The sequence below is a fragment of the Sciurus carolinensis genome, chromosome 2 (assembly GCF_902686445.1).
Source record: "Sciurus carolinensis chromosome 2, mSciCar1.2, whole genome shotgun sequence".
NCBI lineage: Eukaryota > Metazoa > Chordata > Mammalia > Rodentia > Sciuridae > Sciurus > Sciurus carolinensis.
In genome coordinates, this window is record NC_062214.1 from 169401352 (window position 1) to 169427675 (window position 26324).

Here is a 26324-nt window from a genome sequence, read left to right on the forward strand (position 1 = left end):
ATTCAAAAATGAGCAAATAAAATAAAGCCATGCTGTCCATCTACAACTACAAAACAATTAAAAAGAAAAAGAAAAAGGGTTGGGATATAGCTTAGTGGCAGAGTGCCCTTCGGTTCAATTCCCAGTATGGTGGGCAGGGGCGAGAAAGAAAGAGATAAGAAAAAGATAAAATAAAGAAATGAAAGCAATAAAGCATGCTAGGCTATGTGTTTAGGGAAGAGAAAACAAGAGGCCACATTCTAAGAGGAGGCCCCGACTCAGCTTACCTGTTCCTGCGACATGAAGTAGAAGAGAAAGCTGAATTACTGCTCTTGTTAAGTTGGACCAATTTATTTCCTGGAATTTGACCAATCTGCTGAAAATTCCTCTGGGGGAAAAGGTAAAGACTTGAAGAGAATGGGAGACACAGACTTTCCTTTCCTCCAACACCAGCTCCTCCTAACAAGGGCCATGGACCCACAGTACCTGCATTGCCTGGTAGCTTGTTAGAAAGGCAGAGTCGTGGGCTGGAGCCTACACTGATGGAATTAGAGAACTGCCTTTTTAAGTGAGGTCTCAAGGCAATTCATACATATGTTGAAGTCTGAGAAGCACTGAGTTTCTGACTCTTAGACACATGCTCAAGTTTGCTGTCATTTGGATCTTTGATCAGGTCCTAAAACAGTGCTGTACATATGGTCAATAGATAATGAAAGAAGGTTTGGGAAATTCTCATTGGCGCTTATTTACTTCCATTTGAAGGGAAGAGATCATTTCTGAAGAGCTACAACACACTTACCCGTGAGTGGCTCAGAGACAGAAGTGTACTAAAAACAAGCAAATAAAACATTGTCAGACGCACACACGGCTCTGCCGAGTAGGACAGATGGGCATAGTAACTCTCCTCTCACTCCATCCTCCCGCCCATAATATTTCCCTCCCCTTTCCATTCGTGTTCTCCTTCATCTGAGCTAGTACTAAGCGCTGGTGTTGCATCTGCTTTGTACATAGTGTGGTACCACGTGGACTACCTGTCTCTTGCAGCCCTGTCCCTCAAAGTAAAACTCTCAGAATGAGGTACTGTACCACTGAGCCAGGACGTGGGGCGGGGGTGGGGGAATCTGTTGTGGCACATTGATACTTCTCACCTTTAATGATGGTGACCACCCGGTCATAGTAACCCGACTCATGTCTTATTTCCAACAGTACCAAATCCCAGGCCTGGATGCTCACCCAACATCTGTCTTCTGTGTCCCTTTCTACCTGAGTAACTTTGCACACTGGTAATGGTGAAGATTCAGAGCACCCAGCCCCCAGTTTCTTCTCTCTGCTCAACTTGATAGACTACTTAAAAGTCAAAAGGGCCAGGGGTTGGCAAACCTTTATGGATTAACTGGAGTCTGTCACAGCATTATTTTGGGATCCAAAGATGACAGAATTTAACCAGCAACAAAGTTACCACCTGTTGAACACTCACAAGGTGCTTGGCAACAACCCTATAGGTAAGAAGCATCCTCTACTTAAAAAGTGGAAAATTTTGAGGTTGTCTAAAGTTGAATAACTTGCCCAGGAAATAGCAAAGCTAGAATTCCAGCTCGCATCTGTCTGAGTCCAAAGCCTCTTAACCACTAAACTAAATGAGTGTCTCATTTGTCAGAAAGCACCACAGATTGGCTCTGTGAGTAGAGAATCATTTACCCTCTCTGGGGCTAATGTGAGGATCAAGTGGGATTAAAGATGTTAAAGCACTCAGAAAAGTAAGGTACTCAGAAAATGTAAAGTATGCTTTAGTGCATTAAGAGTGTGTCCAACTAAAAGCCCTCAGTTCTTTAAAAACAGCAACTACAATTGTGAAAAATATTCACCTGTACAGATATTCCAGTTAATCTGATAAACATTTTTGAGATATATATTTTTATTAATCAAATTAGAAAATATTTTTAACAGGTTCACCCTTTATATTGGTAACAATGCTGTGAACCTGTACACTACTAGCAGAAGCACAAGTTAGTACCACCTTTCAAAAAAGCAAACTGGTAATAGGTTTCAAGACTTTCTTGGTTGTCACAGTGTGTTTCCCAGATCTGCAGCATTAGCGTCACCTGGGAAAACTGTTAGAAATGTGAATTCTAGGGTCTCTCTCCAAACCGACTGCATCAGAAACTCTAGGAGTTGGGTACAGCAACTAGGACTTCCATAAGCCCTCTGATGGGTCAGATGCACTGCTCTAAAATCTTGCTACTCGAAGTGTAGGCCTTGGGTGAGTGGTGTCAACATCAATCAGAAGCCTGTTGGAAATGCAGAATCTACAAAATCCTCAACCTATTGACCTAGAAGGTGCATTTTAACAAGAATACCAAGTGATTCACATACCTATTAAAGTGTGAGATGCTGCACTGCTCTACAAGTTTTGAAAAAATAAGAGAAAAAGCACTCCAACCTCTACGTTGTCACATAGATGTATTCTTTATTAATACTTTGATATGATTCCTACCAATTGTTTATTATGTACCTGTATTTCTACAAAGTGTTCTAATAACAAACATCAGTGGTATGGGACAATACATATAATTTGTTCCTGTCTTTTAAAACTTTATACTAGATGTGATTGAATATCCCTGTAAATATTTTTTGTTGCTGTTGTTGTTGTTGTTTGGTACTGGAGATTGAACTCGGGACCCATGCTTGCTAAGCAAGGGGTAGTTCTACCACTGAGCTACACCCCAGCCCTTGAAGTCTCATTTTAATGACTGTATAATAGTCCATTGTATGTCTGTCCATATTATATGTAGTCAATTTTTTTATATCTAATCAGATTTTACTATTATGGATACCACATATAGAGTGCTTAATTTGTGTCAGGCACTGGATTAAGCAGTTCATCTATAATTATTAATTTAGTCCTCATAATGACCTTGTGAAATTGTGCTATCATCATCACTATTTTGAACAGCAAGTCACAGAGACTTGTCTAAGACCACACTGCTAGTAAGCAGTGTATCTGGGATTTAAATTCAAGCAATCTGGCCCCAGAATCTATGCTCTTAACTCTTTATATTTAAAAATTTGTTCTAATTTTTTTTCCTTATAAGCAATTGTCAATGTTTAAGAAAGTCCGTGTGTGTGTGTGTGTGTTGTGCGCGCGTGCGTTACTGGAGATGGAACCCAGGGCCTCATGTGTGTTAATTAACACTCCACCCCTGAGCTGGCATCCTGAAGGAAGGAAGGGCACTTAAAATATAGCTGCCTTCTTCACTCCCTACAAAATCAAATCCAAACTCCTCATCCAAAAGCCTCCATAAGGGATGGGGATAGTAGCTCAGCGATAGAGTGCTTTGCCTAGCCTGAGTGAGACCCTAGGTTCAATCCCCAGTACTGCAAAATAGCTCGATTAAAAATTAAATTAAAGTTTCCATAATTCATCAGAATCATTTCCCATTACTTAGGCCACAAAATCAAACCACTGTGTCCTAAATACACCTGAGATTTCAAACCTCATGATTCGTATGGGATTTCCTCACTCTGGTTGATATGTCACTCTCTTCTATTTTATGTCCAAATCCTACCCAGCTTTCAACGCCTCCAGATCCACCACTACTCAAAAAGCACCTCCCCCACTCCTCCTCAGAGGGCTGCACCCAGCACTGTCTATTCCTTCCCAGTGACACTTTTCAAACTCCAACTGGAGCAGTGACTACTGGTGGGTGGTGTATGTTCCCTAGTAGACAGGGAGTTTCTTGAGGGCAGGGGAGTAACCTGCCCATCTCCGTCTGCCTCTCCCAATCCCCAGCAGACAGCTGACCCTTGAGGATGACTAAAAGAAGGAAGGAAGGAAGTGAGCCTCCCAAGGAGGGGCACGGAACTGTCTAGTAATGGAAACTGGAACGGCAAACCCGCCAAGCCCGATGACCAACAGTAACAGGTGTTTCCATCTATGTGGTCTGTGATTCATTCTGCACAGCTGCGCACTCACAGAGCGTAAGCCTACAGCCTCCTGGAGTACAACGCCCCACACGCTGACGTGCACACCGTGTTCGGGCCGCCCCGAGACACACCTCGGCGACAACCTGGATCCACAAAAAACGAGGCCCTGCCCCCTTCAGATATTCATGCCTTACTGCAAAAACACCAAGAAGCTGTGGTTGTGTGTTGGGCTCACCGCTGCATCTTTTCGGTTTTTAAGGAATCTCTGGAGGGTGAGCCCGCATGCATCTCGTCGCTGCCCTCACACACACACACACACACACACACACACACACACACACCACCCTTCCCCCATTCCTCTTTCTGACTGGGCGCGCCTCCGATGGGTTGAATGGGAAAGAGCGAGGCCGTCTTTGTCACCAATTCTCCCCTCCTTGGAGCAAGCCAAGCTTCTTCCGGGTCAGTGGCAATCGCCGCCACCCCATCAAGCCCGCGGGTCCCCCAAACCGATTACCCCGGAGCGCGCGCGGGCCGGGTCGCCGCCGCCGGCAGGTTGCGGAGGGGAGGAGGGCGGGGAAGAGGGCGGGCTGCGCGCGTGGGGGAGGGAGGAAGGAGGGAAGCCGCCGAGGGGAGGAGGAGCAGCCTCGGCAGCTGACGAGGAGAATGGGAGTGCGGGGCGACCGACCGCCGCGGGCTGTCACGGCCGCTGAGGAGCCCGAGAGGCGCGGGGCCAGCGCCCGCCGCTTTTAAACCCGGGAGGGCGCGGCGGCGGGCGGATCGCGGCGCGCTCGGGCGGCGGCCGAATGGAGAGGAAGGGCTCGGCGGCCGGGGCCAAGGGGAACCCGAGCCCGCCCGCGGCCGGCGAGGGGCAGCGGCCGCCACCGCCACTGTGCGTCCCGGGAGGCAGCGGAGGAGCCCCCGCGCGGGGCCAGGCTGGGGCGGCGGCCGAGCCCGCCGAGCTCATCAGGCGCGCGCACGAGTTCAAGAGCCAAGGGGCGCAGTGCTACAAGGACAAGAAATTCCGCGAAGCCATCGGCAAATACCACCGGGCGTTGCTGGAGCTGAAGGGGCTGCTGCCGCCCCCCGGGGAACGGGAGCGGGACTCGCGCGCAGCCTCCCCAGCCGGGGCCCCCAAGCCCGGCCGCCTCACGGAGGAGCAGAGCAAGACGGTGGAAGCCATCGAGATCGACTGCTACAACAGCCTGGCAGGTGAGCCGCGCCGCGCCCCCGGCCCCTCCTCCGGCCGCCCGCGGGGTCTGAGGCCCGGGCCCCCGACCCAGCCTCTCGGGCGTCCGGACCGCTGCGGCGCACCGGCGGTGCAGCCTCCGGGCTGTGACCGTGCCGCTCTGGGAAGGAAGGAACCTGGGAGGGAGGCGCTTGGGAAAAAGTGTGACTTTCAAGATGATGCCTCCCAAAGGCCTTAGACATCTCGCGTCCTTTTCTTTGCATACATCGTTCATCTCGCATTTAAATGGCTGGACGGACAGAAGGCGACTCCGCTGGCTGGCGACGGCTGCTACTGCTTACCAGTGGACTTGGGTCCAAAATGCAGAAGCAGCGCCCTAGGTGGGGCCCCTGCAGCCACTGCTAGCCCAGCGTTTTCTTTTGAGTGGGTACTAAGGGTGGCCCACGCATCTGTCCACTCTCCTCAGGTATCACTGGCTCCAAAGTTGGCCCTCACCCTCCATCCCCAACTAACCGCATCCCTCTGGAGAAGGTCCTTCTCCAAGTTCTTTGACCCCAGCAGCAAAGGGGAGTTTGACAGGATGCCTTTCCAATCTTGAGCAAAATGGATTCCAAAATGCCACTTTCTTCTTTCTGAGCTCTGCTGGAGCTCCCGGTTGCCAGGTGAAGATAGAAGTCTCAAAGGAAACCTAGTTCATGGTTGGTCTTAAACTCTGCTGCATTCTTGCTCTCCTTTGGGCTAAGAATAGATGTACATCCAGAGTTCACTTTGGGGATGAGGTCAAAGTCAGGCATTAAAAAAAATTAATTTAGGCATAGAAAATTTTAAGTCTGTAAAACAAATCCAAAAAACAAACCAGAAAAACGAAGACCCTGGGTCTTCCCAAGGCCTTCTGTGATAAGGTGAGAGTTGTTGGAAGTGGCAACAGCTTTATATATGAATTACTCTCTCTTCTCCTACCCCTTTGGTAGGATTTTGTCATGGTCAAGCTTCTCTGACTAAATAAAAGTCCATTTCTCCTAGTTCCTGTCCCTTAAAGTTGCCTAAACTATCTAGCAACTGTTAGAATAGGGTAGCAGAGCTGTAATATGACTGGATGTGGCTGGAATGGTGGATGTGTCTGGGGGCAGGCACATGGGAGATGAAAATAAACAACTGCTAAGTCTGCTCTGTTCCCAAGTGCAGATCTGCTGTGTTCCCTTTGCAGTTTCTAGTACTCATCTACCTCTGCCTTCCCATAATGTCATGTGTAGTATCATCTTTAATCAGGTAAAACCCAGTCCAAGGAAGCACTTTGTAGTTTACAAATTTAAGGGATTAATAGCAATAGTAATAGTAGCAACTTGTAGAAATGGTGGTACTGATAGCATACTCCTACTAATAGCATCAAAGGAGTAGTATAGCAAAGATGGAATTTTTCAATCCATTACAAGATACAGCTTGACTCCTTTTATTTCCCATAAGTCTCTCGCATATTGGCTGCTGCCTGATGAATAGTTAAAGCGCAGAGCAGCTGTGGGTAAAGGAGAGGTGCTCTGGATCACTAATGCAGTGATTTCAAAGTAGTAATGGACCTTTATATTCAGTGTTATCCAGAATATTGCAGAACCATCTCTCACCCCTTATTTTTGGTTACCAGCCAGTGGTTACATTTCTATGGTGAAACCAAAGATGTGTCCTTGGTCAGGCCAGCCTAGCAGGGCGGGACTGATATCTGGACAGCTCCTCCACTTCCATCCCCACCCCCACGCACTTTGGAAAACTTCCGTGGTGAGAGAATGGAAAGCAGTAGTAGCAGATTTCCCCATCTGCTGCTTTTGCCAGTGCCCAAAAGTCTTCTTCAATGCCCACCACTTATTAATATTAATAATTTATTGTATGCACTACTAGATACCCTATACACATGGGCTTTTTAAATCTTTGTAATCTAAAAAGAAATACATGATCATCAGGTTTGCCTAGAAAACCCTGAGACTCCAGAATCATTCCACTCCAAAGGCAATCCTCTGGTCATCATAGACTGGTACACAATGTCAGTATTCTCTGGGCCCCTGTCTTCCATGAGCCCAGCCTCAGGTGGTCTGCTGAGCCCTTTACTTCAAAATTTCTTTGGTAGCTCTTAGCCCTGGTGACCAGAGAAAGAACTGCAGTACCTTGATTTCAAGGCTCTGTTTGGGCTACATACTTCCAAATGTTGTCATGTCTCACAAAGAATCACTTTTTGAGTTAATTTTTTGAGTGATTAAAAGATGAGCAATCTCGTCATCTGATATAGAGCCAATATCTGTGTCCTGTGTAGGAAATTCAGCAACTGGGAGGAAGATTCTGCAGAGAAGCAACTTTGGGTAGAATAGAAGCATGGTGTTGTTTTCCTTGGGGCGATGCATAAAATTGGTTACCACTATCTCAGAAACCCCCAGCTAATAGCAAAGTATCCTTCCTGTGGGATTATGGAAGTAATTTACAATATGTTTCCCTTTAGAAAATACCAAAAAGTTTAAAGAAGTAAATACAAAATTACTTCTAATCTCACCACCTAGAGAAATCCACTGTGGTATATTTCCTTCCTGTTTTTTTTTTTTTTTCTGCACATAAATGTAAGTTGTTTACAAAACTGAGAACCTCCTGTATGCACAATCATGTGTCCTGCTTTTAATCCCACTTAAATTATGTTAGAAGCATTTTTACATCTCATTAAAATATTTTCATAGTTTTAGATGACAACCTAAAAATTTTAAACGTGTTTACAGTTATTATTGGAGAGAAAGGAAGGAAAGATGATCACTGTTGCTAGAGGCGGAACAGTGCAGCCTGGCCCATGAGATATCTTTTCCCCTGTGTGCCTGCTAAAAAGAAGGGGACCAGCAACTGCAGGCTCATTTTGGCAGAAAGGCATCTGACCCTTCCATCAGGGCTGTGATGTCAGGTGGGAGCACATTGAAGGCTCTGTCCTCCTTCCACACAGAGCCATGGATAGAGGGAGAGGCTTAGGGTTTGGAAGGAACTTGAACTAACTCAGAAGTACCTGAAGAATTAGGCTGTGTTGCTAACGGCATCTGTGCTCCAACAAGAGGTAGCGTGAGGTTTCTGGAGGAAACTTAGCTTCAGTGAGCCCCTGTACTCTACCTGAAACCTCCGAAGGAATGGCAAGGGGGCAGCTAGAATGTACTAGGAGATGTTAGCCTAGAAACCCATCTGGTTGGCCTGAGTGGCCTGCATGAAACTGCAAGCAGTTTTCAAAAGGCCCCAGGTCATGATCTGCTCTAACTTGGATTTGTTTTTGGTGGGGAGGAATCCGGCTAGTTGTGCAAGACCCTTAGATGTGATTTTGCATGTCTTATTTTTAAGAACTTCAAGAAAAGAGATGGGAACCATTCTGTTCCCTGAGATTTTCATATGGTTCTGATGATTATTAGAGAAGATATTCTGAACTGTCTGGAGAGACTTAGGAATCTGTGCTTACCAAGGCCACAGAGGAAGCATGTATTGGCCTATTGAATGACTCTTGTTGACCTTGAACAAGAAAGAGGACTCCTCTGGGCCTTGGAACCCCTTGAAGGGCAGAGCCTTTTGCTGCACATCTGTTCCTGTGGTGGCCCCATCTGAGGTCTGATCAAAGGGATACAATGCATAATGACTTTGTTGGTGTCCTCCAGTGGTATTCAAGACTCAAATGCCAGCAGTAGAGATGGATGCCAACGGAGCATGACACTGAAACCAAAGGCTGGGACTTGTGCTTCTATCCCTGGCATGCCTTGTGACCTTGAATAAGCCCCTGCCTCTTTGTTTTACCCTTTTTTCTATCTATTTAGAGCTATGTCTGAGAGATTTTTCTTTTCTTGTTTATTTTACCAAAGGGGTAGAAAATACCCCTTGGTCTCAACTGAAACCCCAAGACGCGGGTATGACAGGGCCTTGAAAGAAATCCTCTGTCTGAAAAGGCCTGGGATGGTGCCTTCTGAAAAAAGCTTCATGGACAGAGCTTGAAGCCATTGGCCCTAGCATTAGGGCAAGTCATATAATTTGCAGGGCCCAGTGCAAAATGAAAACCTGAGACTCTTTGTTCAATAGTCAGGGAAACCATGTCATTAAAAGTCCTAAAAGATAAAACTTCTCTTTCCTTTCTTTCATGGTTTCTCTCTCTCTCATCTATTTTTTTATTTGCTCTTTAGCATCCCTACAAGTAAAGACAATTAAAATGTTAAATTATTGGCATGAATTTTACTATTCATCTGCATTTTGTGCACACGAGTTTCAAATGAAAATATCAGAACACTTGTATGTGGAATCATAACAATTACACAATTCATATTTTGTAGCTCATACACGTGTAAGTAATTTATTCTTACTAGGATAGTGAAAATGCTGCACCAAATGAACTCTTAAAATCTGTCTTCTCTGTATGCCTACTTTGTGGGCATATTTTATATGCACGCTTTCTGCCGGGCTTTCTGATGAGCAAGGAAAGGTAAAGGAGCTATAGGTTATCATACCCTTTCCTTTTGTCACAAGTGATGAACTAGTGTGGAAAAGTAACACAAATAAGGAAAGATGTGATGGGGATCTTGCGGGGGTTGTGTTTCTTAGGACACTGCATTTTCTTTCTGCATTTGAAGGAATTTCTGATTTAAAGGAAGAGTGTGCCCTCCTGCGACTGTCAGCATGTCCACTTACTTAGCTGTAGATAGAATACCTTTATCTTGAACTTCCACCGAGTCTTGAACTCTCATGCATCATGAGTCTACTGGAATTCTGTGTTCAGGGGGCGTTGTAAATGCATACTGAATGGGGCTACATTCACACCTGTTGCCTCTGCTCATGCCCATGTTTCACCATCCCATCACATTTCACACTCAAAACACAAGTTCAGTGATAAAATTACTAACAACTTCAAGAAGGCAACAGAAGTACATCAAACAGTAGAGAGCCCTTCCGAGTATGAGACCCTCTGCAGCCACATCTGTGGCCTACTCGTGAAGCCAGCCCTTTAGTGGGACACCAAAAAATGAATAAATGTCTACATCTGAGGTAGACAAAATGAGATACAGGTTCTGAGGCAGATTCCTAAAAACAAAGGGTACTCAACAGAAACTGGTATAGAACCAGAGAACCAAGCATGGAGATAGATGAATTACAAATGCAAAAACTCAGTATTGAAAAGAAAGTCAGAGCTAAAGGCAAGCAGTAGCCTTGTAGCTGGAAAATGAGTTTCTGGGGTCAAGATTGGTCAAAGGAAGTGCAAAAAAAAAGAAAGGGGGGTGGTGCTCTTACTTAGATGCTCATCCAGGATCCTGCCACTTGGAAGAGAGAGTTTGGCCAAGCATTGTTGATCCAGGACAGTTTCTTGGATAGTACCTTGGCCAATAAATCTTAAGGACCCTGTAAATGTAGCTTCAAAGACCATCTTCCAGGAAGGATGTGAACTCAAAACTTGGAGAATGCTTACTGGGAAGGTACTGGGAAGAGTATTTTGAGTTTAAACTTTGGCTGAGTTTCTGAATCATCTTAGTCCACCTCCAATGGCAACATATTAAGTGGCTTTTAGCCAGAAACTCTGTAGGACATCTCAGAATTAGACTCCCTACAGCCAAAATATCCAGGAGCACCCCATCCAAAATAAAAAGACTTGGCTGCAATGTAGACAGAGAGAATGACCAAGTTATGGAAAAGCCTAAATTTGCACCTAGAGCTTCTCAGGTTTTGAGTGATCTCCAGATACAAGTTCTCTCCATCCAGCTGTACTCTCTCACCACCAGTCTGTACTTACTCCAAAGAGCTAAGGTGAAAACAAAGCATTTTGAACAAACTACCAGAGAATTCCCAATTCCGTTTGGTATGTCAGATGTCCATGTTTGGAACAGAATTTTCCATTTTCACCCAAGTGATTAGGATGGATCAGTCCCAACCACTGAGCAGCAACACAAGTGCTAGCACAAACAATGGGATCAGACATTAAAAGACCAAAAAAAATACTACAGAAGATTAAAGCAGTTGAGCCTTTCTAATGAACTTGCACTACCTTGATATTGCACCCTTACCAGTGTAAAGTTCACTACCTGTCTCTTGTTCACATATACCGTTTCATGTCAGCATCAAAATGAGACCATGTCCAGTAGGACCCCCAACCAACAGTTCCTCAGTTGTTGTTGTAAGGGAGCAGGAGGTTAAGTGCCAAGAAGGGCTGACTTGATCTAGAAAAGTCCCACGTTGAAATAGATCCAAATGGACCTCCCCTTCACCTGTCTGTCTAAAGGACTTTAAAAAGAGCATCCCGATTTCACATAGGGCTTACACAGAGGAAACTGTAACACCACTGTTTCTCTTCCACGTCTTTTCTTCGTGGAAAGAACAAAAGTGCAATGTGGTGTTAACTAGTAGCTCAAATTATTAAAGTGAAAATTCTGATGGCAGATTTGGATATAATCCCAAACCTTACACAGGTGCATGATTTCCTTGTCAACATTGCCAGCTTGTCATCCAGCAAGAGCTAGGCATTTCCAGTAATAGGGGTACTCACCACCACCTAACGTGAACATTTGACAACCATCATTTCTAAAACAATAGCCATAAGAATAATAAAAGTAATAGTGATGACAGAAAAGACTACCATAACGACCTTGGCACATTATAGATATTCCACTAATGTGTTCGAAATGAATGAAAATGCCTATCTCCTGTTAAGGAGCCAATAAATCCATTAGTATTTATTGAGCACCTACCATGTGCTAGGTCCTGAGCTTGGGGACTGGACAGAGAGAAATGAAAATGATGGGCAAGGCCCCTGTCTTCAATGAGCTTACATATTTATAATTTCAAATTTCATTTGATCCATAGATCTTTGTAAGAGAGAAAGCTCAACCTTGGAACAGTTCAATCATTTGCCCATGGTCATGTAGTACCATGTGACAAACTGGGATTTCTTACCTGCTGGGTCTGTAATTCCAGAGCCTGCAATTTTAGCCATTTACCTCACAGCTCCTTTCTTAGGTACTAAGATTTTTCTCCTTGAAATTTCTCTTGATCCATATTCTCCCTCAGAAGCAACACGGAATACATCTGTTGCAAGGATGTATCACTGTTACGAGGACAAGCCTTGACATTTTGAGGACAGCTTCCTTGCCCATCATTTCTTCTGGAGATTAAACATTCCTTTACTGTGCTTGTGCCTTGTGGGATTAGGATTCCCATTCCATGGCCATCCTGGGTGGTTAAGTGTCCTGCATTCTGAAAACAGGGCATAGTGTCCCTAGGTTCTCCGCTGTCATTAAAAAGGTCACCTGAATTTGTGTGAATAAAGAAGAATGAGGAGCCATGAATCAGAACATTTAATGGGCATAGAAATTGCAGAAGCCCCAGCCACACCTTTCCCTCTTCCCTTCCTGCCTTGCTCCAGAGTGTGTGGATTCCAGTTGGGAAGACTTGAGAAATCTAAGTGGCAGTATGACGAGTAGGTGTTCATTTTAGCCATTAACCAAGGCACCACTGAGGAAATGCAAGGGAGTTGTTCTTTGAAGGTTGAAATTTCCCCCATTTTCTTCAAACATTCTCTCTCTTTCTCTCTCTCTCTCTCCCTCTCTTTCTCTCTCTGGTGCTGGGGATTGAACCCAGGGCCTTGTGCATGCCAGGCAGGCACTCTACCAACTGAGCTCTACCCCCAGCCCAAACATCCCCTTCTTTAAGAACACAGCAGAAGGGACTGGTGCTGTGGCTCAGTGGTAGAGCACTTGCCTAGCATGTGTGAGGCACTGGGTTCGATCCTCAGCACCACATAAATATAAACAAATAAAATAAAGGTATAAAAACACAATAACATAATTAAAAAAAAAAAAAAGAAAAAAGAAAAAAAAACACAGCAGAAGCCTGGCTTAGTATAAAGGGACCTGGACTACAAGTTCTGTCTTCGACTTGCTATGCGTCTCTGGTCTAGGAATTTTACCTCTTGGGCCGTGCATGCTTTTCTGATTTATAAAAGCCCAGGGTTGGATTCCAAGATCTCCAAGGTCCTTTACAGCTCTTAAAAGATAAATCCCCCATATTATTCTTTGCTGAACTATGTGACCATTACAGCATTACATAGAATGTAATTCTAGGTGTGCTTATAGAGACCAGTCTCTAAAACCTAATAGAACATAAAAAGGCAGAGTGCAGAACAGTGTTTGACATGACTTCCTTTACATAAAATTTAAAAAGAAAATAAATTTACATGCTATGACCCATATTTACATTAAAGAAGATTATCTGAATCATACCAGGGAAGCAGTTAATAGGTTGCCTTTGAAAAAAGAAACTGAACAAAGAACTGCTTTTTATTTTAAATCTTTCTGTCATGTTTGACTTTTCTCACTATATGCCACATGACTTCAATTTTTTAAAGAGAAATGATGACCTGGGTTGTCTATGTAGAGAAATTATGAGTGGTTTTTCTTTCTTTTTATTTACTTGAAGACAATCTAACTAATAAAAGCAATTTTGACTGCTATTCTGAGTCTTACCTAAGTCTTGACTATCCTTGTCAGACAGTAACAACAAATACGTCAAAGTTATCCCAGGACCGATAATAGGACTCACATCCTTTTCTGCAGTGCCCACCACCCCAAGCCACATACAGAGCTAGATCCTAGGAGCATGGTACCCCACAGAGCAGGGGATGCCCCCTCTGGGATTCCACTGCATATTAGCAACACTTTGAATCTACTGGTGAGGCAGGATAGAGAGTTAGGTCAGAGCCTGTGCTATAAACTGGTCCTGGACTTTACGATGTATCTCCAGTGTTTGGGAAAAAATGGTATGAGTGTCCATCCCTTGCACCAGCCCCTGCATCTAGGAGATCCTGCCTATAGGTAGCTCAGAAGGAGCAGCCAAGTCACCCAGAAAGAAGCTCACTTATGCACTGATCTTTACTGGACACTCGCCATGGCTCTCCACAGCCCAAACCTAAACCCCCTGTTCATCTCAAAACACAGAGTGGAGGCCAGAGTCAGGAGTCCAAGTTCTGCTGCTAACCTGCCCTGTAACTCAGCAAGTCACACCTCCCTGAGCTTCCTTTTCCCCATGGGTAAACACTGGGAGTTGAATCACATGATCTCCAAGTCCCCTTTCAGAAGCGTTGAACCATCCAGGATTTCAAAGGGCTTCTAACCTTTCTCCCTACTTTGACCTGTCTCTCAGGAAACAGTCAGATTCAGGGAGAGAATCTTCCAGTTTTGCTTGTGTGGTGACAAACAACAATTAAAAGACATCAACCGAGATCTCCAGCCCAACCCTTGCAAATCTGGGGCATAAACTAAAACCAGGACCTCACAACCTTCAATGATACTAGGATTGAACTTTAGGTTTCTGAGAAAACAACATAAAGGGGCTTCACTCAATATAAATTGTTATCTGAGCCCTGGAATCTAAATCAGTGACCCCAAATATTACCTATTGCTGTTATATCTTTCCACATGATTAAAAAATTCAGACTTTGACCAAGTAGTCATTCAGCATCAGAATCCTGGCAATACTGGCTACATTAGGCCAGGAAGTCCCGGTGGCAAGGAAAGAAAAATAAGCTTTTGAGAACTGGACAAATGAGGGCAAGCATTTTGGGGAACAGGTGCCAGCGTGATAGCATCTCAGAGAGCGGCCATCCTTAGCCCAAGGCTGGGAGTCCGGGCCAGATCTGAGGGTTTGGGGACGTGATCCTGGGCATAGGGTTTGGGGACGTGATCCTGGGCATAGGGTTTGGGGACGTGATCCTGGGCATGCGGCGCACACTGAGTCAGAACTGAGCTTCCTTCTCTATCGGACCTGCACCCCCTGGTCACGGAGACCACACCACACTGGAGACTTGAGTGGACTCCTCTCTGATAGTAATACAGGAAGGGCTGTATCCCCACGTGTGCCAATGGGGACAGGCAGGAAGAGACAGCACAGAGGAAAAGATGAGCAGCACGTGTCGACCCCAGGAAACCCAAGGGCCATGTGGCATAATGGGAAATGGTCTTTACTTAGTGTGAGAGGATCTGCATTTGAATTCTGGCTGCCCCACTCATTCCTCCATTGACCGGGACAGGTCAAAACCTCTATGAGCTTCTGTGTCCATTACTGCATGAGATGCAGGTCCCCACCCCAGGATTGTGCTGGTGGTTAATCCAATGATACAGGCTCATATGCCTAGCACAGTGCCTGGCCCATAACGGATGCTCAATAAATGATGATCCTGAGTAAATCTGACTCCTGCTCTAATATGTATGAAGACAGAGAAAAATATATGGCAGGAAAAGAAGAAAGGACACAGCTAAGGGAGGCTCTGGGGAACCTGGGGAGCAAGTGAGCAAACGAATGAGAAGGAAAGAGGGGTCAGGGAAGTTGCATCTCCTTAAGTGACTTGGAAGGTGTGCCAAGTGTGATCCAAAAGCCTTTTTGGTGTGGTAGTTTCCTTCAGAGCCAGGGAGGTGGAGGGAAGGAGCAGGTGAGCTCCAACAGGACCAGGGGCCTGCCCTCAGGGCCTGTGCACCCTCCATCTTTTCAGATTCAGGTCAGTCCAGAAAGCATTCAGTAACTGCTGGGTTCCAGGTAGAGTTGTCTCCAGCCTGCAATCGTGCGCATCTCAGTTCCTGTGCCTGTTCTCAGCCTCTTTCCATACTCTGCCCCGGGATCTTCCCTGTCCCTTCCTTTGAACTGAACCAACAGGGTAAGGCTTTCAGGGTCTCTCACAGGTGAGATCTGTTTGGAGTCTGACAGCAGAGCGTAAGGTTCATGGGGAGGATATAGGCTGTGATCAGCTGGGTCCGCAGGGGAGCTTAACCAGGAAGCAAGCGAGCACACAGGAAGGAAGGGGAATCCAGGAAGGCAGAGCCGGGGTGGGGGGTCATGAAGCCGGCTCCTCGTGCTTGCACTGCCTCCTCACTGGTGCCAGCTCCCTCAGAAAGTCCCGGCTTTGTCAGGCCTCCTGGGAGTGAGACCACTAGTGGTTAATGTCCCTTGGGCCCCTAAATGGGTGCTTCTCCACTAAAATGGCCCCAGACCTCTCATGACCCCAGATATCCCCAAAGCAGTGCCCTATGAACAGGCAGTGTGCTTTCTGATCACAAACTGCAGAATTGTTTTTCGTAGCTCATCTTCCCCCATCTTTAGGCCTGATGAGGTTTTTTGTAATTTCCAACTAGAAAAGTAAAACATTTTAAGTTAGGTCTGGGGATGCAGCTCAGTGGTAGCATGCATGCCTAGTTACATCCTGAGCGCAGCAAAAATGCCAGAATGTTGTCATTGGAGAAGTCACTGAAAATAGAAAATGAATAATAAAAATCACTTGTCAACCACTACCCCAGGATGACACCTCTTACCTATTTGGGTTTATTTGCTCCCCGTCTTTCACGTGTGTATATATGTAAACCTTTATATGGAAAGCACCAGTCAGTCCACTTCAAGATTTACCTTTCTCCAGTTTATTCAGGAAAGAAGTGGTTTGTCTTCCATGTGCTGGGGACATTTTGGGGACCGTCTCCTGGTCTCCTTTTTGCCCCTCAACCCTCATAGAATTTAAAACATGGAGAAGGATGTATGTAGCTTATCTGCAAATACTATGCCACTTGATATAAAGGACTTGAACATCCATAGATGTGGGTATCCACTGGGGACACTGGAATCAGTCCTATATGGATATCCATGGTGACCGGTTAACTTTTAAAATGACGGATCTAAAATCCTGTAAACCAAAAGCCTCCATTGATAGTCCTTGAAGGGTTACTGGGATGCCAAAGCCTGAGGTTGGTTCAGGTCCCTGGCGCCTGTCATGTGACACTGTTCAACAAGGAAGGCGCCTGCATGGTTGCTATGGCAGCACACTTAGAAGTTATCCGTCTATGGCGGCTCCTCACATTCAGTCTTGATCTCGAGGTGACAGACGGGGAGAAGGCAGGCGTGGGGTCACCCAGGCTCACCGTCCCTGAGTGTCAGCCGAGGACAGTTCTGTTCCCTCTCGCTGCTACTTCCTTTCACATTCCACGGTCACCACCACACCGGGCTGCAGAGTTACTCCAGGTTTCACCGGAGGCTAAGGGATATGGATAGTAGAAATGCTTACTCCTGAAACTCAGCTGCCCTCCGACTACCAGGGATTTCTTTTCAAGCACTTACCTTTTCCGTCAGGTTCCCGCGGCCTGCCAAGCTGTTGACTCTTCCTCCTCCAGCCCCTCTCTCCTTCTCAGGTTTCCCCACTCTCAAATTCCTCTCCTTCCATAGGCACCGCAACCTTAACTCTTTTTCTCATCTACCTTATTTGCCACTACTGACCTCTAAGCTTCACCTTACCCACCTGAAGCAACTCAACAGTGTTCTTGAAAAATAGAATTTCTTCCCTAAGGGGAGCTCTGATTCCAGCTATTACAAATTCTTTTCCCTGAGACAGACAGACAGACAGACACACACACACACACACACACACACACACACACACACACACACACGTCTCACACAAGTCATACTGCATAAACGTTCACACCCTTCATTTTCTCTGCTGACATTTTTCATTGAAGACATTTTCAGGGGAAGCTATTATTCTCAGCATGATTGTCGTGGTTCTCCAGTGTCCCACTGTTTATTTCACCCATCACTGATGGACATTTAGATTATTTCTAACTCTGCCGTGACACACAGGGCTGCCGCAGAGAGGCAAGGGTAGCGTCCCCTGCTCGCAACAGGTGCACCTGCAACTGACTTACCCTGAACCTATCTGATGAGATGTTAGGAGGGTGGGAGAGGCACGGGGACCAAGGGATATGTCACCAGGGTCACCAAGGAAGGATAGGAGAGGCAGTAAGAATGGGGGAAGCATTCTTTGATGTCTAAAAAGACAACGGGATGGCGCTTTGGCTTCTGAGATTCCCCCCTGACCCTGGCTCAGTGTTTCTGATAATGGGCAGGACATGTCTTGGCCAGAGCTGACAAGAGAAAGATAATAATGGGCAACAGTTTTCTGCTGAATATCCTCATCACATTCCAAATGACCGAACTGTCCTTTCCAAAGTCCCACTGCCAAACCCAAGAAGGAGTGTTAATAAGGACTTGGGAAACCCTGGTCCTGTCCCCCTCCCCCACCGCTGCCTTCTTCCTCCATCACACCCAGATCAAGAGTGAAAGGTAGGAGCCACAGATGGGATAACTTCTAAGTGTGCTGCCATAGCAACCGGGCACCCTCTTGAACAGTGTCACAGGACAGGCACCAGAAACCTGAGCCAACCCCAGGCTTTGGCTTTGCAGCAACTTGAGCAGATTCTAATGCCCCTCTAAGGACTATTGGTATATGCCGTTAGCTTACAGGATTTTATGTAGACTGGCTCTCCACCCTTGCTTTGTCACCCATCACTTTTACAGTTCTATGATCATCCCTGTGTATTCATATAGAATTGGCTCCAGTGTCCCCAGCAGGTACCAAAATCTATGGATGCTTAAGTCCTTTATATAAAATGGTATTTGCATATAACCTACACACACCCTTCTCTATACTTTAAATCATCTCTAGATTATTTATGAGACTTAATACAATGCAAATAGCTGTCACACTGTATTATTAAGGGGAAAATGACAAAGAAAGTATTACATGTTCAATATAGAAGTTAATTCTTTTCCCCTGAATATGTTTGATCCACTGTTGGCTGAATCTGCAGACTTGGAGGGCTGACTATGCTCACCAGCAGAGGGTGGATAGGAATAAAAACTCCTTGAAGATGTCAATATCTTCGAATGTTTTCCATTTTCCTTGTGAAGCCCTAGGTACAGGCCATGAAGAGTGAATCTTGATTGACTGAGTTTACTAAGAGCATTGACCAGAATCATGGAAAGATGGTGGGAGGGAAGCAGATGCTCTGGTAGGGACCTCATTGCTGCAGCATCCTTGTGAAGGATTCAGAAGGTGGGAGAACAAGGAATAGCTTGGCAATGGTGGAAGGAATGATTTCCAAAGACAGTGTTGCTGAAGCAAAGAAAACAGAAGAAACTTTGGCCGTGTGTTAGAGACCAGCAAGTCAAGGTTTCCACCCTTTACCTCTCCTCTACTGGAACGACTCGAGGTTAAATAATCCTGGCTCTCTCTCTCTCCAAGTTGAGTGGGCTTAGAAAGTCACTTAGCTTCCCAAGCCTCAGCTTCTGGAAACAGGGCTAATAATACCTATTTCCCAGAGCTTCTGTGAAAGTCAAGTGAGTTGTAAAACACTGCCTGTCAGGTGTTGCTACCTACTCAGCATGACCACTATGATAGGTGCTAAGTGTGGGTTTAAAGATACCCCAGAGTTGTTTGTCTGGAAGAGCAAAGAAGACGTATTTCTTTTTAAAATTTTTTTCATTCTTTTTAGTTATACATGACAGTAGAAGGTGTTTTGACACACATACATGGAGTATAACTTCTCATTTTTGTGGTTGTGCATGATGTGGAGTTACACAGCTTGTATATTCATGTATGAACATAGGAAAGTGATGTCCGATTCATTCTACTGTCTTTCTCACCCCACTCACTTCCCCCCACTCCTCCTTGTCCAATCTGGTATACCCCCCCTTCCCTCCGACCTATTGTGGGTCAGCATCTGCATATCAGAGAGAACATTCAGCCTTTGGTTTTTTGAGATTGTCTTATTTCACTTAGCATGATAGAGTTCCATCCATTTAGCGGCAAATGCCATAATTTCATTCTTCTTTATAGTTGAGTAATATTCCATTGTATAGATGTACCACATTTTCTTTATCTGTTCATCTGTTGAAGGGACCTAGGTTGGTTCCATTGCTTATCTTTTGTGAACTGAGCTATAAACATTGATGTGGCCATGTCACTGTATTGTGATGATTTTAAGTCCTTTGGGTATGGGATAACTGGGTCAATGATGGTTCCATTCCAAGTTTTCTGAGGAATCTCCTGACTGCTTTCCAGAATGGTTTCACCAATTTACAGTCCCACCAGTATTGTATGAGTGTACCTTTTCCCCACATCCTTGCCAACATTTATTGTTACTTTTATTCTTGATAATTGCTATTCTGACTGGAATGAGATGAAATCTCAGTGTAGTTTTAATTTGCATTTCTCTAATTGCTAGTAAGATGGAACATTTTTTCATGTATTTGTTGACCAATCATATTTCTTCTTCTGTGAAGTTCGTTCAGTTCCTTAGCCCATTTATTGATTGGGTTATTTGTTTTTCTGGTGTTAAGTTTTTTGAGTTCTTTACATATCCTGAGGTGCAGGTGGTAAAAATTTTCTCCCATTCTGTAGGCTCTCTGTTCACATTCTTGATTGTTTCCTTTGCTGTGAAGAAGCTTTTTTAGTTTGATGCCATTTCTCTTTTAGTCAGCTGTGTTGCGGCTGTAATGAAAAGATCTGACCAGAACAATTGTAGAGGAGGAAAAGTTTATTTGGAGGCTCACAGTTTCAGAGGTCTCAGACCACAGAAAGGCAGGTTCATTCCTTGGGGCTCAAGGTGAGGATGTACATCATGGTGGAGTAGTATGGCAGAGGGAAGCAACTCACATGGTGATCAGGAAGCAGAGCGGGGGGGGGGAGAGACTCCGCTCTCCAGTTACAAAATATATACCCCATAGCCATGCCCCCAATGAGCTGCTTCCCCTAGCAATACCCCACTTGCGTCCAGTTACCACTCAGTTAATCCCATCAGGACCACCTTGCTGATTGGGTTATAATCCAATCATTTCTCCTCCAAACCTTCTTGTACTGTCTCACGTGAAATTTTGGGGCTCACCTCACATCCAAACCATAACAATTCCATTTATTGAGTCTTGATTTTACTTCATGTGCTTCAGGATTCTTGAGGAAGTCAGTTCCTAAGCTGACATGATATAGATTTGGGCCCACTTTATCTTCTAGAAGGCACAGGGTCTCTGGTCTAGTGCCTAAGTCCTTGATCCCCTTTGAGTTGATTTTTGTGCAGGGTGAGAGATAGGGGTCTAATTTCATTTTGTTACATATGGGTTTCCAGTTTTCCCAACACCATTTGTTGAAGAGGTTATCTTTTTTCCAGTGTATGTTTATGATGCCTTTGTCTAGTATGAGACAGCTGCATTTATGTGACTTTGTCTCTGTGAAGAAGATATTTCATAAATAACTGCAAAGATGGGCATCTCCTGATTTGAGAATGTGACTATGAAAAATTACTTTTTGTAAAACGGAAAGGGCCTCCTTGATGATTGCACCTGTGGATATGGCTTTATTAGAGAGTCCCCAACATGTTCTGCAAAAGCCTTACCATTTGGCAAGAGTGTGCTACAATTTCTAGGTATTAAAAAAATAAATTAGAAGTAGAGAGAAATTCCCTGATCTTGATAAGGAGCATCTACAAGCAAACTAAAACTCACTTCATGGTGAGAGACTGAATGCTTTCCTTTACGACTACTCTCCTAGGATACCATGGTCATTAACTTAGTTCCTACATTTTTGTTTGTTTTTGTTTTTCTTTTCCTGTCCTTTATGTATTCTTGGGCATTTTTACTATGAAAATAAAAGCTATAAATGACTGTTCCTATCAGCTCTATTCATAATAACTTATAATTATGAATATTTATAATTTATTCATAATTTATAAAACTTGAAACAACCCAGATGTCCTTCAGCAGGTAAATGGTTAAACAAACTGTGGTACATCCATGCCATGGCATACTACTCAGCAAGAAAAAGGAATAAACTGATAAATGAACAATTTTGATGAATCCCAAGGGAATTAGGCTGAATGACAAAGAGAGTCCCAAAAGATTTCATACTGTATGGTTCCATGTGTATGTTTTTAAAATGACAAACTTTTAGAAGTAGAGGACAGGTTAGCAGTTTTCAAGGGTTATAGAGGAGATGGTGGGACAGGAGAAAGTAGTTATAAAAGATGACTGAAGGGATTCTTAGAGTGATGAAACTCTTTCATAACTTGACTTTGGAGCTGGAGAAAGGCAGCTACTCATGATGAAATTGTATATAATTGAGCATATATATACATGTAAATACAAATAAAGCTAGGGAAATCTGCATAAGATCTCTGGATTGGATCATGATCTGGATGCTGTGCTATCATTTTATAAGATATTACTATTGAGGAAACTGGATAAAGGAAAAGGCGATCTCTATTATTTCTTACAACTGTATATGAATCTTCAATTATCTCAAATATTTCAAGTGAAAAAATAATAATAATAATTTGGGAGTTAGTTTCGCAAGTACCAGCTAAGGTAGGGGCTGTTTCAGGAAGAAACCAGAAACGTGTCCTATCAACTCTAATAGTTTAACAGTAGACTCTTTCTTAGTGGAATTGGAGATGCTGGTGGTTTAAGAACCTGAAAGCACGATCCCGTAGCAGTGGAAACTCCACACTTGGTTTTGTTTACTTGTTTTTTGCTTTTCTCTCTGAATACAGAGAAGGAGTGGAGTGGGAGGTCCTGGAGGGTTGTTAGGAAGCTTCCAGGGAGAAGTATTTACGTGTAGAATGAGTACAGTGTGCCATCGTTAGGGATCACACTTGAGTCTCAGAATCGTGGATGAGACAGACATCATTACCTCATGTACGTGTAGGATTACACAAACGGCATGAATCTACATCGTGCACAACCATAGAAACAGAATGATGTACCCCATTTGTGTACAGTGAATTAAAATGCAGTCTGTGAAAAATAAAGAAATAAATATTAAAAAAAAAAAAAGAAGAGGCAGAACCAGTGCCTCAGGAATGCTAATGTAGGAACTGAGTTAATGACCATGGTATTCGAGGAGAGCAGTACTCATCATCATCGAGAGCACAATCTTAGGTGCTCAGCTTCCATCCTGACTTTGACACTTACTAGCTTTGTGACCTTAGGTAAGTGACACAGCTTCCTTTGACCTCTTTCCTCCATCTAAAAAAATAAAAGGATAAATACTAGAACCTACCTCATGGATTCATGTCAAGGTTAGATGAGTTGGTCCTTAGAACAGAGCCTGGTCCACTTGTGCTTATCACAGATTCCCTGCTCTTCCTCCTCTTATGCTTCTGGGAGAGAGGTGGGCACTGCTCACTGGTGTAGAGTCAGATTCTCCTGAGCTTACCATGGGCGCCTTATCCTTCTCCCCGTGTCCCCATGTCCTGGACGCGAGCTCCTGTGCTACAGTGAGAAATCTCAAATCATTAAGAAGAGAAATGTCTAAAATGGCACAAGTTGACAGACTGGGAACAATGGTCTGCTTGTGCAGATTTCCTCACTCTAGGACTTGGCCATGTGACTGTGAGCCCTGTGGGTAATCCTGGGCTCTCCCATTGTGACCAGCTGAATGGTTCTCAACACACACACCTCTAGGATGCTCTAGGATATAGGTGAAGAGGCCCACTGCAGAGCCACTGAGGACTTACCAACGTGGATTACTGAGCTCCATCTGAGCCCTTCGGAACACATGTCTCTGCAGGTGGAGCCTGGAAACTCCATCTTAAACCCCCACGTCATGGTGACTGGAGAGAAGCTCACTCATCTGAGGGTTCTCCGGATGTCAGGATCTGGTACTGATGCAACACTGAAATTGTTTCTTCCTGCCAACATGCCTTGAAGGAAAAGGCAGGTAGCAACCATTATTACCTTTTTTTTTTTTTTTTTAACCATTTCACACTGAAACCCTGAGAGGTGAGGTGTTTTAACCTAGGAACACAAGATGAATTGCTGGGCTGGAGACATTGTCTTTCGCTAACCAGCTCTGAGGCACCTAAACTGGCAACTTCTCTGCCTCATAGGCTCTCTTGTGCCCTAGAGAGTCAGGAAAGGGCCTAGTCATTTTATTTTTCCCTGCTCCCTCTGACTTTCTGAGCTCCTAGCTCTCCCGAATTGTCAGGACTCCAGGGGAGCTGTGGAAGCCATTTATGGTGAAGGAAGGGCCTAGGGCAGGCAGCACTAGTGTCTGAGTTTAGAGGTGTGAGGGGTGGGGGTCGACCCAGCGGCTAATCTGTAAGAGAAGGAGACAGGCCCAGAACCCCCTCCCATCCCCAGCACCCAACCCCTTTCTGACTTCAAAGCTGCTTTGGTAATATTCTCTGTATTTACCCAGCCCAGTATGGAAAATACCCCTTTGGAAGGAAAACTGAAAGTAAAACCAAGCATCAAACCTAGATTTGAGAAGCATTTGGAGCAAGTAGGTGTTTATGTATTTCTAGACCAAGAAACAAAAATGGGAAATCACTGTGACTGCAAGGGTTTTGTGTACGCAGAAAAGAAAATCAGCATTGTCATGGAAAGGTGAAATTGTATTTATCTGACCTATTCTTGAAAATCTGCCTTAAATAAGCCACAACTTCATGTACATATCATACACTGTGTTTATGACTCAAGATGGAAATTTTCTCCAACTCATGTCCGCATGGCTGTGCAGATCAGAGTTAGTAAGTGTCTTCCTCAAGATCCAGTATTTATGAGCATCAGTTTCGTCTCAGCACTGTGTAAGGCATGCACCATGCGTTGATCACCTCATTTTGTCATCACAAGGGCTCCCACAAAGCAGCTGTTACTATCCTCAGTGAACACAGGGAGAATGAGACCCAGGGAGATCGTGCCTGTGCCGAGGGCCCTGCCGGGAGGTGTAGCGCTTGCGTTCCAGGCCAGGACTGATCTGCAGCCAGGCAGCCAGCGCTGGCACAGTACCGTGTGCCTGCTTGGTTTGGTTATGATCCGTTCCGGGTGTTAAGTACTCTGTAGGTCATCTCTGTCCAGGTCCCAGTCTTCTTCTCCTTTACTACTGTGCCCTTGCCCATTGAAATAAACGTGACAAGAAATCAAGTCATTTGACAAACCTGGGACGCATCATGGCCACTTCCTAGGCCTGCCTCACGGGGACCAGCAAGGTGTATTCGTCTCCTAGGGCCGCTGTAATAAATCAACACGAACCGAGTGGCTTGAAATGACAGGAATCAGCTCCCAGTTCTGGAAGGGAAGAGTCCACAGTCAGGGGTCAGCAGCAATGGCTCCTTCGGAGGGCCGTGAGGAAGAGCAGGTCCTCGGTTCTCTCTGAGCGCCTGGCAGCCTCAGACACCCCCGTGTGTCTTCGCGTCAGCTGTCCCCTGTGCCGCAGTCTCTGTGGCCAAATTTCTTTTTATAAGGACGCCAGTCATAGAGGATCAGGATCTACTCTGATGGCTTCCTTTTAACTCGATCGCCTCTGTGAAGACTCTCTCCCCCCAGAAGAGGCCACGTCCTCAGGTACTGAGGGTCAGGACTCCGACCCACAGCAGTGAGACCACCTTGAAGACCAGGCTCCTCTTCCTCACTCCCAGCCCTCGTGGGCCCTTCCTTCCCGTCCAGCCCCTGCTTCCCGGCTCTTCAGCGGGTAAAGGCAAAGCACAGTGAGTGAGTCAGCCGGAAGAAGCCAGCCAGCGACTCCATGGACTCGTCCCTCCGCACGTCGGGGTTCCCTGCCTCGCATGCCGCTGGGTGGCATTTTGCCCAGGCAGCCACTACGCCCCGCATGTACCAGGAAAAACAAGAATCTGACCGGAGCCAGGGTGAGGAGGACCTGGCAGGCCACAGCCGGAGGTCTTGGCGCTTGCTCTGGAGAGCACGGAGCCAGGGCCCTTCCCGCCTGTATGCGCGGCCGGGCAACAGAGCCTTCAGTCACCGACTCTCCAACTTTTTGTGGCCACAGATCCCTTTGTGGAGCTAAGGAAGCCTGCAGTCTCTTTTCACAGAATCATACCCTGTCCACCCAACTTGGCCATAGAGGAGGAGGCTCCCTGGAGGAGAATAGTGGTTAGAGATTTACAGCCCCGATTCTGGTCCTCCAAGTTCACCTTTCTCTTCCAGGTTGCCCACCATCGCCACCAGGCTCAGGGAAGTCTGCGTCCCCTTCTCACATTCCTTCCCAAGTGTGGAGAGAGGTTGTCTCCATCCTCTCTGGCTTGGCCACTTCTGGCCACAGCATTCATTCAGACTTTTTAGCAGACCCAGAGACCAGAAGGTCTACAACCTTCCAGAGTGCTTCCAGGTGTGGTCATCTGGGAGCCCAGGCTGTGGTGGCAGGTCCACTGCAGACTTAGCTCCTGTCCTGCAATTCCAGATATATATTCAGAATTCTGACCAAGTTTACTCTCCTGTTTCCAGGAACAAGCTCGGTGCCCAATCAGTCCAAGACCTGCCTTACCAATTCCACAGCCTCCCTTCAGGAAAAATCCTGCCCCAGAGCCTTGCCTTAAAAAAACCGCATCAGATACTCATCCAAGCTCTCTGCCAAGAAATCCACATAGCAGGAGGGGAACAGCCTTAG

General features: G+C 45.4%; 1 protein-coding gene across 1 annotated transcript in view; it reads left to right on the plus strand.

Annotated features, from left to right (window-relative positions):
- Positions 1–4522: 4522 nt before the first annotated feature.
- Ttc9 (tetratricopeptide repeat domain 9) overlaps positions 4523–26324 on the plus strand; it is a 32429-nt gene continuing 10627 nt past the window's right edge. The window contains exon 1 of the mRNA XM_047542449.1: positions 4523–5112. Within this exon, the coding sequence (XP_047398405.1) occupies positions 4707–5112 (406 nt within the window). The 5' untranslated portion in view covers positions 4523–4706. The remainder of the gene's footprint in view (positions 5113–26324) is intronic.